This window comes from Leucoraja erinacea, chromosome 25, assembly GCF_028641065.1.
Source record: "Leucoraja erinacea ecotype New England chromosome 25, Leri_hhj_1, whole genome shotgun sequence".
Taxonomy (NCBI): Eukaryota; Metazoa; Chordata; class Chondrichthyes; order Rajiformes; family Rajidae; genus Leucoraja; species Leucoraja erinaceus.
Window position 1 is genome coordinate 9,535,854 of NC_073401.1, and position 13,930 is coordinate 9,549,783.

The window sequence follows — 13,930 nt, forward strand, 5'->3', positions numbered from 1 at the left end:
AATTTAATGGAGGATTATCAGAAGTGTGATACTGGACACGAGGTGTATTCTAGCCACCTTAATGGCACGACCAGCATCCTAGAAAGCCAATACGTTCCCTCCCAGAGTCGTGTTTCCACTCGCGTGTCCCGTTCCAACACGACAAATGAACTTCAGAATATTCAGCCGGAGAAGGTCATTTTGTCAACGAAACTACATCATCCAGTGTAAAGAACGCTCTCCCTAACACCAGATGACTCAATGTGATGGTGTAGGAAGGAACTGCAGATGCTGGTTTAAACCGAAGATAGACACAACATGCTGGAGTAACTCAGCGGGACAGGCAGCATCTCTAAAGAGAAGGGATGGATGATGTATCTTCAGAATAAGTCCAAAAACGTCACCCATTCCTTCTCTCCAGAGATGCTGCCTGGCCCGCTGAGTTACTCCAACATTGTGTGTCTATCTTCGGTGTAAACCAGCATCTGCAGTTCCTCCCTACACAATTTGTCAGCACCGCAAAAATCCAGGATGTCATGAATCTGCCTGGTTGTGAAACCCGCGTCGTAAATACAAGTCCGTAGAGTTGAGAAGGAACAGGTTGCCTCGGGAGCTGCTGGTTTCTCGCGTTGCCTGCCTCTCCCGTCGCTCGCTAATTCAACGCCACTCTTCACTCGGTGCATTTGAGTGGCGAGGGTGGGCAGTCAATGCCAGCATCTGCAGTTAGTTCCTCGTGTCCCCTCCGTTCCCCGTGTAACTGGTTGCATCCCCCGAGATGGATTGACGGAGCTTCCCGGGTCTTGGCGCTTTCCCGGCGGCGTGGATCTCAACCTGTTCCATTGCCACCTTCACTTGCACCGGATTATGACTGATAATCAAAAGACACAATATTCCGGGGTGTCTTTTTCTGGCTTCCACCGTTCGTTATGGTCTGTTTTGCAAATAATGGGTCGGCGCTGACAGAAGATCTGATTGTTGTGGACATGAAAGCAAATGCATTGTATTTTGAAATGAATCGCTCCTGCTTTGCGAAGCCCGGGGTGATGGTTTGAGACAGAGAGAGAGGGGAGGGTGGAACTGCGATGAACAGAACTAGGTTTCAAGTAAGTGTAGATGCCGGGGCAGCTTCGCAGCTAGTGACCTGACTGGCTCGCAGGTTGCATCTTCAGTGTCAGATGCGATTTTCCTGAGTGAAGCCACGTGTCAGACTGTCGGAGCGGGCTGACAGAGAGGGGAGAGAGAGGGGGAAATAGAGAGGGAGGGAGAGAGAGACAGAGAGGAGGGGAGAGAGAGAGAGAGGCGGTGGAGAGAGCAGGGGCACCAACTCGCTCAGAATCGGAAAATCGTTGGGAAATGTATGGAGGCTAGCAGTGGATTCCTTCGCGTGTATTAAAGCCCCGGCATCATGTCTTTCCTTTGGCTCCCGAGTGCTGATGCATTGCAAGTGACCGCGAGGGTCGGTTCTCTCAAACTCGCCGTATGAAGACCAGGTTGAAGAACTAAAGCATCCAACATGCCTATGCACCCAGTGACCGCCACTTTAATGTATAGAGGCATCTACACCATCCCCGACATCCTCACCAACCGGGATCCTATCGATATACCCGAGGACGAACTGGAAGGTGAGTGTGATGTCTTTCTATCATTTCACATCTTCGCCCTGTTACCTGAGAGGGCAGTGAGATATATGTTGCTTCTATGCTATTGTCACCAAGCTGATAGCGGGTAAACTGTTCTATCACCGCCTCAAACGGCACCCGGGATTAGTCTGATCTCTCTTTCCCGTACTTAAAATAGGAGGGTCGTGTCTTGGAGGTGAGAGATAGAAGGGGGTTGTGGACAGGTGACAGACAGAGCGGGTGTAAAGACAGGCAGTGAAAAAGCCCCGCGATCACAAACACTATGTATCAATGAAGGGAGAAGATAACGTCGCAAGCAGTTGTGTAAACTGGCTTGGAAATGAAGCATTGGTATTCAACGCGCGTCAGCCGCTACAGTTCTCATTTGCTGTTGTTGGGAGAAAAACTAAGACAATTGTCTCTCTTCCAGGTTGGGATTAATTGTTTTTATTCTGAGGGGCCGAACTATTCCGAATTGCATCTTCTCGTAGAAGCGCCCACTCGCTTTCACCTTTAATGCCAGACATCCTCTCAATTCGTCCATAGAAAATGATCAGAAGCAGATGACTGAACCTTAACTGGGCATCCGAACTGTTCCTGTACTAACGCTGGATTCCCCGTCCATCTCTTTCCGTTCTGTGGATAACTTTGATCGGCGATTCAGAGATCCTTGAGACCATGTAATAAATATCCCCCTTTAATAACCCGCTGCCCAATATATATACAGCTTGATTGCAAGCGTGCATGAAACCCCTGGCGTCTTTGACAATTCTGTCACGATTGCCTTCACGAATTGGTTCCACAGGTGAATGGTGAGGAGAGCGACAGATTCAGTAATGAATCTTGCTAAGGTGTTCCAAGTCAATAACAAGCTGAGATCGCCGAACAAAAATTGATTGAAAACGACTCGAGTTATGGGACTTTGGTCTATTTTTCCCCAGACGTGGGCCAACGTATATATAACCGCAATAATATTAATCAACGCTTCCAATATGGATGTAACTTAAATAAATAACCGCAATGCTATCAATCGATTATCATTTATTATACAATTAACCTCAGCATAGATTTCATTTAACACAGTTCCTTCCTACAGAAATCCGGGAGGCTTTTAAAGTCTTTGACCGCGATGGAAACGGGTTTATCTCGAAGCAGGAGTTGGGAATGGCGATGCGTTCTCTGGGCTACATGCCGAATGAAGTGGAGCTGGAGGTGATAATCCAGCGACTGGATATGGACGGTAGGAGGCAGACAGCATTCATTCCTTCATGTACAGTGTTCAGACGCTCTCTCTCTCTCTCTCCCTCACCCGGACTTGTTACGCATATGTTGTTCATTGCAGATAGATACAGAATGCTGGAGTAACTCAGCGGGACAGAATTACTCGCTGAGTTACTCCAGCATTTTGTGTCTGTCTGTCTCCGGTGTAAATCTGCATCTGCAGTTAGTTCCTCCCTTCGCTGATGTTCATTGCAAACGGTTTGATCACAAACTGGTCTGAAGAAGCGTCTCGACCCGAAACGTCAGCCATTCCTTCTCTCCAGAGACGCTGCTTGTCCCGCTGAGTTACTCCAGCATTTTATGTTTCTCTCTGAGAACATCATCTAGCCCAGTCCCTGTCAGTTTAAGCTACTGGTAAAAGTTTATTCAATTGATCATCGGAATTCGATAGCATGGTGTGTTATGAAGACGTTACTGTTACATTACATTATTTAGAAAAAAAGGGGCATTGGATTGCAACAGGTTTTATATTAAAATGATGAAACTTGGCTGAAACTTGGCTAATGCATTTCGTTGTCTCTGTACTGTACACTGACAATGACAATTAAAATTGAATCTGAATCTGAATCTAAACGAAATGAAGTTAGATCGGTGTGTTAATATTGAAGGGCTAAAAATAAATACAATAGCCCAGGATAGAGCAAAGGGAATAGGCCTTTGTGTCAATTAGTCGTAGTTGATCCAAAGCTAGTCGTATATGTTCACCTTCACGCCAAACCTTACCCTTCCATATCTCTGTGTCCCCCTCTCCCCGGTCTCTCAGTCAGAAGAAGGGTCTGGACCCGAAACGTCACATATTCCTTCTCTCCAGAGATGCTGCCTGTCCCGCTGAGTGTTGTGTTTATCTTTGGTGTAAACCAGCATCTGCAGTTCCTTCCTGCACACTTCACGCTCCACGGCCTCCAGCGAATCCAACAACGTGTCATCGTGGCCTGGATAACTGAGACCCGCAACCCTCCTGATGCAAGGAACGCCACGGATATGAAGGAGATACGCCACAGTCTGCAGAAGAGTCTCGACCCATTCCTCCTCTCTAAAGATGCTGCCTGTCCCGCTGAGTTACCCCATCATTTTGTGTCTCGCCACGGATATGCAATGGTCATCGTCAAGAAATGTGACCGTGGAGTTGCAACGAACTGTCTTCATGTTGCCGATCTAAATCAACAGTTGCCTGACCTCATGCCTGGAGACCATCGTTGTACATAACGCTGGTCTTTTGGCCATCGACAATCGCCAAGTTGTGACAACGGGATGGAATGATAGAGGAAAGGATTGTCCTTAAGGAAATGAACAACTGATGTTATATATCATCATCATTCCCCTTTGCCAAAGAAAAATCAATGGCTGAAGTTGGTCGCAAGGTGTTTGCTCAGTTGCGTGTTGCACTGTTGTAGTTTCCCCGCCTCCGATGTGTCATGGGCGTGTAATAAGGAAACAGGCCCGTCTGATAGACACAACATGCTGGAGTAACACAGCGGGCCAGGCAGCATCTCTGGAGAAAATAGATGGGTGATGTTTGGGGTCGGGAAAAATGGTCCTGATCTGAAACCTAACCCATCCTATTTCTCTAGAGATGCTGCCTGTGGCCCGTTGTGTTACTCCAGCATGTTGTGTTTATCTTTGGTGTAAACTAGCATCTGCTGATCTTTGTTTCTCCAACAGGCCCTTCGGCCCGACTTGCCCATGTCGACCGAGTTGTTCGTCTACACTATCCCTGTTTTTCCTGCATTTTGGCCCTGGATCTCCATTCATTTCCTATCAACCTACCTGTTCCATTACCTTTTAAACGCTGTGATTGTACCTGCCTCGTACCACCTTCTCTAACAGCTTAGGCACAAAATGCTGCAGTAAAATAATGCCCCTGTCCCACTTAGGAAACCTGAACGGAAACTTCTGGAGACTTTGCGCCCCACCCAAGGTTTCCGTGCGGTCCCCGGAGGTTTTTGTCAGTCTCCCTACCTGCTTCCACTACCTGCAACCTCCGGCAACCACCAGAGGTTTCCGTTCAGGTTTCTTAATTGGGACAGGGTCAGCGGGTCAGGCAGCATCGCTGGAGAACATGGATAGGCGATGTTTCAGATTGGGTCCCATCAGACTGAAAGAAGGGGGATCCTGACCCGAAAACGTCACCCATCCTATTTCTCTCGAGATGCTGCCTGGCCCGCTGAGTTACTCCAGCACTTTGGTGTCTATCTTCAGTAAACCAGCATCTGCAGTTCTTTGTTTCTGCATAATCTAGCAGTTTCATATATAACTAAACCATTGCACGGAAACAGGCCATCTCGACCCTTCTAGTCCGTGCCGAACACATAATCTCCCCTAGATATACCTGCGCTCAGACATAACGCTCCATTCCCTTCCCATCCATATAACTCTCCAATTTATTTTTAAATGATAAAAACGAGCCTGCCTCCACCGCCTTCACTGGAAGCTCATTCCACACAGCCACCACTCTCTGAGTAAAGAGGTTCCCCCTCATGTTACCCCTAAACTTCAGTCCCTTAATTCACATGTCATGTCCCCTTGTTTGAATCTTCCCTACTCTCAGTGGGAAAAGCTTTTCCACGTCAACTCTGTCTATCCCTCTCATCATTTTAAAAAACTCTATCAGTCCCCCCTTTTCTGCGTCCAAAGAATAAAGCCCTATCTTCTCTGTAACTTTACTGAAACCCAGGCAACATTCTAGTAAATCTCCTCTGTACTCTCTCTTTTTTTTTCCTTCCTGCACCAAAATTGTACACCATACTAGCAGCCTTATTTTAACATTATCCCAACTGAGGATTAGTATCATATATTGCCCCTCAGCTCTGGTTTAAATATATCCCCTCTCATCTACAACTTATGTCCTCTAGTTTTAGACTCTGCCGTCCTTGGAATAAGACTGTAAGTCTCTATGCACAATTAAATTAGTTTCTTACAAACAGCTAAGCAAAGTGTCACCCTACCACTCACGATTAGCAAGTGTACAGAAATAGTCCACTGAACCCGCATGCAAGAGGGGCCATGTTTGGCGCCATCTTCCAAGTCCAGTCCATGCTCCAGTTGTTATAAGTGGTGCCCCCGATTCATGCCTGGCTGCTGCAGGGCCTCCAGCCATTACCTTCCCTTGATCGGCCAGCAACTGATGTCCTCTCCTCGCCCGTCCACCTTTGTTCCCTGGGGGGACCTCCCGCAGCCGACCTATCTCTAACACTTTTCTTCAGTCTGACGAAGGATCTTGACCCAAAACTTTACCCATTCCTACTCTCCAGAGATGCTGCCTGTCCTGTAACTCCAGCATTTGGTGTCTATCTTTAGCATAAACTTGGGCAGCTTACAGCCCAATAGCATGAATATTGGTTTCTCAAACTTCAAGTAACCCTGGCATTCCCCCTCTCTCCATCCTTCCCCAACCCAAGTCACACCAGCTTCTCGTTTTAACCCAACAAAGTTAACAATGGCCTGTGTCCTTTATCATCTTTACTTTTTTGAATATCTTTCATTCACTGTTCTATATCTCTCTACACCATCTTCTATATCTCTCGTTTCCCTTTCCCGTGACTTTCAGTCTGAAGAAGGGTCTCAACTCGAAACATCACCCATTCCTATTCTCCAGAGATGCTGCCTGCCCTGCTGAGTTACTCCAGCATTTGGTGTCTATCTTCAGTGTAAACCAGCATCTGCAGATCATATCTCCAACGCTTCCTCTTGCCTGGTACAAACATGAACCAAACTATCAATATACACCTCTCGGAACTCTCCATCCTCCCCAGTGTTGCCCTTGGTGAAAACTGACACCAAATATTCATTCAGGACTCCACACATACCCATGGCTCCACAAAACGCTTCCTGTCTAATCCCTAAAAGGCACCCCCCCTTACCATAGATACCCTCTTGCTTCTAATATATTAATACTCCGATGCACTACAATTTAAAAATTACAAATATATTTCTGTTTCCTTGTCTAAATGATCAGCGTATTTTATGCAATGTTAAAATGATTGATTGGATAACACCAGACTAACGTGCCCGTCAGATGGCCACCCACCTGTGTGTCAGATTAATGGAGGCTGGTAATTTCTGACAGGAAACTAAATGGCCGTGTGAAGCAGAATCTGAAATTGGTGCCCAGTGTAGTGGAACGTATAACTCACATTTCTAAAATGCTCCTTAAAGTCCATGATGAGCTCAAATAAATTACGATCCTATCCAAGCAGCAAGTCAGAATTTTCAAAGGTTAATCCACAACTATAAGAATGAACATATAACATAAAGTCTAAAGATAATTGGATTACATAAAGTGAAGGGTAGTGGTTTGAAGGGGTGGAATGAAGCCTCCAACAGAAGTAACACAAGCACCAGGAAAGCAAGGAAATCTCTGAAAATAAAATACTAAACAAGTTCTCACTATCGTAGAAGATGGACACAGAGTGCTGGAGTAACTTAGTGGGTCAGGCAGTACCTCAGGAGAAAAGGGATGGGTGATGTTTCGGGTTGGGACTCTTCTTCAGACTGGCAGTAGAGGGGAGGGAACTGGAGGTAGGAAAAGGCAAGAACAAGGCAGCGCCAGCAACAGATGACCTAGGAAGGGTGGAGCCCATACTGGTCCATTGTTGGTTGAGGAAGGGAAACTGGACTGCATACAGTGGAACTAGTAGGATGATCAGGGTGGGGGAGTGGGGGAATGGTGAGAATGCAGGGGTTACTTGCAATTAGCGAAATCAATGTTCATACCGCTGGGTTTTAAGGTGCCCAGGTGAAATATGAGGCGCTGTTCCTCCAGTTTGCGTGTGGCCTCACTCTGACAGAGGGGGGTCCAGGACAGAAAGGTCAGTATAGGAATGAGAAGGGGAGTTGAAATGTTTGGAAATCGAGAGATCGTATAGGCCATGGCGGACTGAGTGTAGGTGCTTAACAAAACGATGGCCAAGTCTGTGCTTGGTCGCCGATATATAGGAGCCCACACCAAGAACAGATACAGTAGATGAGGTTGGAGAAGGTGCAAGTGAACCAGCACTGTCTCACTATAATAGCAGAGATTCCAAAACAGAGAAGTTTTCATGAGGTCATAAGACAAAGGAGTAGAATTAGGCCATTTGGCCCATCAAGTCCCCACCACCGTTCAATCATAACTGATTTATTTTTCCCTCTCAACCCAATTCTCCTGCCTTCTCCCCATAACCTTTAATGCCCATCCTAATCAAGAACCTATCAATCTCTACTTTCAGAATAGTTGGCTATGTAGTTACTAAAGTAGTTGCTAAAATTACGCAGTATAGTTACTAAATCCAATCATCCTCGAAATTTATATAATTCTAAAGATTTAGGTGATTTCTTCAAAAATTTGAATTGTTGAGAATGTTATACAACCAGGACTGAGGAATGTAATAGCAGGAACATTTTGATATTTGATATATCTGATCTATTTGGATAGTTCCCTAATTAGTATGCTACAATATCCTGAAAATAGCACAAAGGATAAGTGAGCAACTAAGCTATTTTGGCATGTGATGGTTCGGAAATGAATGTCGGCCTGTGTATTAGGAGAACATCATGTTCTATTAATGCTACTTTTAATTTCACCTGAATAGCCTGAATAGAGACGGCCATCAATTTAAAGATTCATTCAAATGCACCACATTGGACACAGAGTGCTGCATTGAAGCGTGCTTGCATGCATCCATGCGACTTGGAACCCTGGCTACCCAGAAGCAAGGGTGCAAGCCAAGCTGCCATTGTAACTCAACGATAACACATTGGCTCGATGAACGTGAAATGACGCATTCATGTGTTGCAATTTAGTAAGTTGCAACATTCCAAATTATTAAATGAAAAGTAAAATAATTGAACATGCCAGTGAATAATTGGAAATAAATACAGCACCACCCTTGGTTACAAATGCCCAATTTATAGATGCCCAGTACATTTGACCAAAGGTTTTAGAGACCAATTGGATGGATGGAGATGGGTGAGGAATTTCATGTGAAGATAAACAACCATTGGATTGAATTAGAATAGAATTAGAATTTAGGTTTATTATTGTCACATGTACCGAGGTACAGTGAAAAGCTTTCTTTAGCATGCTGTCCAAATAGATCAGATATGTCATACATAGATACAAGAGAGTCGAATATAGTTCTCAGAATGGCCGAATGCTGTGAGACTGCAGGAATCTTCTGCCAAGTGAGAGCAGGGCTTCCCATGTACCTTCTCTCCTTGAATAATGCTGGGGATCTACAATGCGCTGGTCAGGCCGCATTTGGAATAGTATGAGCAATTTTGGGCACCATATCTGAGGAAGGATGTGCTGGCTATGGAGAAGGTCCAGAGGAGGTTTACAAGAATGATCCCAGGAATGCGTAGGTTAACCTACGATGAGCATTTGTCAGCATTGGGTCTGTACTCGCTGGAGTTTAGAAGAATGAGGGAGGGACCTCACTGAAACAGACAGAATAGTGAAAGTCTTGGATAGAGTGGATGTGGAGAGGATGTTTCCACTAGTGGGAGAGTCTAGGACTGGAGGTCACTGCTTCAGAATTAATGGATGTTCTTTTAGGAAGGAAATTAGGAGAAATGTATTTAGTCAGATGGTGGTGAATCTGTAGAATTCTTTGCCAGGCTGTAGAGGCCAAATCAGTGGATATTTATAAGGCAGATATAGATAGATTCTTGATTAGTACCGGTGACATAGGTTATGGGGGGAAGGCAGGAGAATGGGGTTAGGAGGGAGATAGATCAGCCGAACGGTGGATTAGACTTGATGGGCCAAATGGCCTAATACTACTCCTATCACTTATGATCTTATGAGCAACAACAACTGCAGTATGGGTCAAGCTGAGGCAGATCTGGGAGCGCTGAGAAGACTCACTACTATGCTCACTGAGTCTGCAGAAGTACATTCTGCACACTGGATCTTTCCCCTCAGCTCCTCCTCACACGCCTGTTTGTTTTACCATCACGCCTCGTTCCATGATCCTCTCCACACGATACTTTGGTTAATTTCCAATTTAGCCAACTGTGTGGTTGACAACCAGTGCTCAGACCCTGCCGTGCAGACAATTCTGGAAACCCTCAGCAAGTCAGACAGTATCTGTGGAAACAAAGTTAACAGTTCACTTCAGAGACAGTGTGTTTTAATGACAAGTTATTTAATCTTCAACCTAGAAATTAAAAATTAGTATTCACGATCCTTGTCGCAATTAACATGGAAACAATGTGAAGTACAGAGCATTCAGGAAGTATTCAGACCCCTTCACTTTTTCCATATTTTGTTACATTACAGCCTTATTTTATAATGGATTAAATTCTTTTTTTTTAAATAATCAATCTACACACAATACCCCAGAATGAATAAGCGAAAACAGGCGTTTAGACATTTTTGCAAAGTAATTAAAACGAAATAACTGAAATATCACATTTACATAAGTATTCAGACCCTTTGATATGACACTCAAAATTGAGTTTAGGTTCATCCTGCATCCGTTGATTATCCTTGAGATGTTTCTACAACTTGAATGGAGCCCACCAGTGGTAAATTAAATTGATTGGACATGATTTGGAAAGGCACACACCTGTCTATATAAGGTCCCACAGTTGACAGTACATGTCAGAACAAAAACCAAGCTATGAAGATGAAGGAATTGTCCATAGACCTCCGAGACAGGATTGTGTCGAGACACAGATCTGGGGAAGGGTAGAAAACAATTTCTGCAGCATTGCAGGTCCTGAAGAGCACAGTGGCCTCTGTAATTCTTAAATGAAAGAACTTTGGAACCACCAGGACTCTTCATAGAGCTGGCCGCCCGGCCAAACTGAGTAATCAGGGGAGAAGGTCCCTGGTCAAGGAGGTGACCAAGAACCCGATGGTCATTCTGACAGAGCTCCAGAATTCCTCTGTGGAGATGGGAGAAACTTCCGGAAGGACAACTATATCGATGACACTCCACGATTCAGGCCTTTATGGTAGAGTGGCTGGACGGAAGCCACTCCTCAGTAAAAGGCACATGACAGCCTGCTAGGGGTTTGCCAAAAGGGCTGTTTTCTCTGGTGCTCGGGTCTGATGAAACCAAGATTGAGCTCTTTGGCCTGAATGCCAAGATTCAAGTCTGGAGGAAACCAGGCACCGCTCATCACCTGGCCAATACCATACCTACGGAGAAGCATGGTGGTGGCAGCATCATGCTGTGGGGATGTTTTTCAGCGGCAAGAACTGGGAGACTAGTCATGATTGAGGGAAAGATGAACGGAGCAAAGTACAGAGAGATCTTTGATGAAAACCTGCTCCAGAATGTTCTGGACCTCAGACTGGGGTGAAGGTTCACCTTCCAACAGGGCAACGACCCGGAGCACACAGCCAAGACAATGCATGAGTAGCTTTGTGACAAGTCTGTGAATGTCCTTGAGTGGCCCAGCCAGAGCCCGATCGAACATCTCTGGAGGGACCTGAAAATAGCTGTGCATCGATGCTCCGCATCCAACCTGACCAAGCTTGAGAGGATCCGCAGAGAAAAACGGGAGAAATTACCCAAATACAGGTGTGCCAAGCTTGTAGCGTCATACCCAAGAAGACTTGAGGCTGTAATCGTTGCCAAAGGTGCCTCAACAAAGTACTGAGTAAAGGGTCTGAATACATATGTCAATGGGATATTCCAGTTATTTATTTTTAATTACTTTGCAAAATTTTCTAAACACCTGTTTTTGCTCTTTTATTGTGGGGTATTGTGTGTAGATTGATGATTTAAAAAAACTATTTAATCCATTTTAGAATAAGGCTGTAACAATTCAAAATGTGGAAGAAGTGAAGGGGTCTGAATACTTTCTAAATGCACTGTACATATACCAGCTAACCAATTAAGTGAAAATTATTTCAATTTAGGAAGTTTGCTAATCTCTAAATAACTGTCCAATGATCTTCTTAATGAGGCAAGCAGTGATATAAGGATAGGAAAGGATTAAAGAGAAATAAGTCATATGCAGGCAAGTGGCACCAGCTGGCAAAATGCCAGATTGGCCAGCATTGACAAGATTAAAAGGGCTTATTCAATGCTATATAGTCCCATGACTTTACAACTTTATGATATCATGACCATTTAGTTAGATAGCTGCACCACACTCCACAGTATCTCTAAAAGTTTGTAAAGGAAGGACATTAAACATGGTCACATGGCCATCAGGAGTCATGTCTCTACTCACTTTGAACATTAGCTCCTTCCTCTTAAAAGACTGGAGGAGTGGACAAGAACGGCTATGGACCAGGTGCTGTCAGATGGGACTAGCTCAGTTAGGCAACTTGGTCAACATGGAGGAGTTGGGCCAAACGGCCTGTAATAGTGCTGTACTGTACATCTCTGCAACTCATTTCATTCAGTGTCATTGTTCCCTTGATCATAGATCGATTTAATTCCATTTGATCCCATCAATTAATCAATGCAAGATCCCATTCAGTCTCATTGATCTCTGAGTCATTCAGTAAGATGGTGACAACAATCTCCTTCAGCAAAGTCTCCAAATTTAATTGCATGCATAACACCTGTCTCTGATAATTGCTTGAAAGGCTTACTGCTGTGTAAAACCTACACGGACTAGAAGGGCCGAGATGGCCTGTTTCCGTGCTGTAATTGTTATATGTTACATTGGAATTCCTTAAATGGCATTAACACTTCTCAACTTGTGCACAACATCTGGGCAGATATTTACAATACGTTGTTAAGTCAATGAAAAAAAATACTACTTGCTACCTATTGAAACTCTCGACCCGAAACGCCAGCCATTCCTTCTCTCCAGAGACGCTGCCTGTCTCGCTGAGTTACTCCAGCATTTTTTGTCTATCTTCAAAACTAATCTTTTACATTCATTCACATGGAACAAATTAGCATCCTATTTGTTTTAGGCATCATAAATGTGAGTCTGAGGACAGTACTCCGAACCTTAAATGACTTTAAAAAAAATAAACTGTAAATTGATCAGTACTGTTGGGATTTTTGGGAGCAGACAATGGGAAAAATGGTCTTGTCAGCGGCCTCCATATCCCGTGAACAGATTAAATTAAAACTATTGAGAGAGAAAACCAAAATTGTGGGTATTGAGCATACGTACAGTCATCCAATTTATAAACCAAGTAGGAATTAGCAATGAACATTAGCCTAACTAGAACCAGTGGATGTGGTGTATCTGGACTTCCAGAAGGCTTTCGACAAGGTCCCACATAAGAGATTAGTATGCAAACTTAAAGCACACATTGGGGGTTTCATTATTGATGTGGATAGAGAACTGGCTGGCAAACAGGAAGCAAAGAGTGGGAGTAAACGGGTCCTTTTCACAATGGCAGGCAGTGACTAGTGGGGTACCGCAAGGCTCAGTGCTAGGACCCCAGCTATTTACAATATATATTAATGATCTGGATGAGGGAATTGAAGGCAATATCTCCAAGTTTGCGGATGACACGAAGCTGGGGGGCAGTGTTAGCTGTGAGGAGGATGCTAGGAGACTGCAAGGTGACTTGGATAGGCTGGGTGAGTGGGCAAATGTTTGGCAGATGCAGTATAATGTGGATAAGTGTGAGGTTATGCATTTTGGTGGCAAAAACAGGAAAGCAGACTATTATCTAAATGGTGGCCGACTAGGAAAAGGGGAGATGCAGCGAGACCTGGGTGTCATGGTACACCAGTCATTGAAAGTAGGCATGCGGGTGCAGCAGGCAGTGAAGAAAGCGAATGGTATGTTAGCTTTCATAGCAAAAGGATTTGAGTATAGGAGCAGGGAGGTTCTACTGCAGTTGTACAGGGTCTTGGTGAGACCACACCTGGAGTATTGCGTACAGTTTTGGTCTCCAAATCTGAGGAAGGACATTATTGCCATAGAGGGAGTGCAGAGAAGGTTCACCAGACTGATTCCTGGGATGTCAGGACTGTCTTATGAAGAAAGACTGGATAGACTTGGTTTATACTCTCTAGAATTTAGGAGACTGAGAGGGGATCTTATAGAAACGTACAAAATTCTTAAGGGGTTGGACAGGCTAGATGCAGGAAGATTGTTCCCGATGTTAGGGAAGTCCAGGACAAGGGGTCACAGCT

General features: G+C 44.7%; 1 protein-coding gene across 1 annotated transcript in view; it reads left to right on the top strand.

The window, feature by feature from the left end:
- The first annotated feature begins 1,088 nt into the window (after positions 1-1,088).
- Positions 1,089-13,930, top strand: part of LOC129709321 (calcium-binding protein 7-like) — a 58,779-nt gene continuing 45,937 nt past the window's right edge. The window contains exons 1-2 of the mRNA XM_055655602.1: positions 1,089-1,601; positions 2,695-2,838. Of these exons, the coding sequence (XP_055511577.1) occupies positions 1,493-1,601; positions 2,695-2,838 (253 nt within the window). The 5' untranslated portion in view covers positions 1,089-1,492. The remainder of the gene's footprint in view (positions 1,602-2,694; positions 2,839-13,930) is intronic.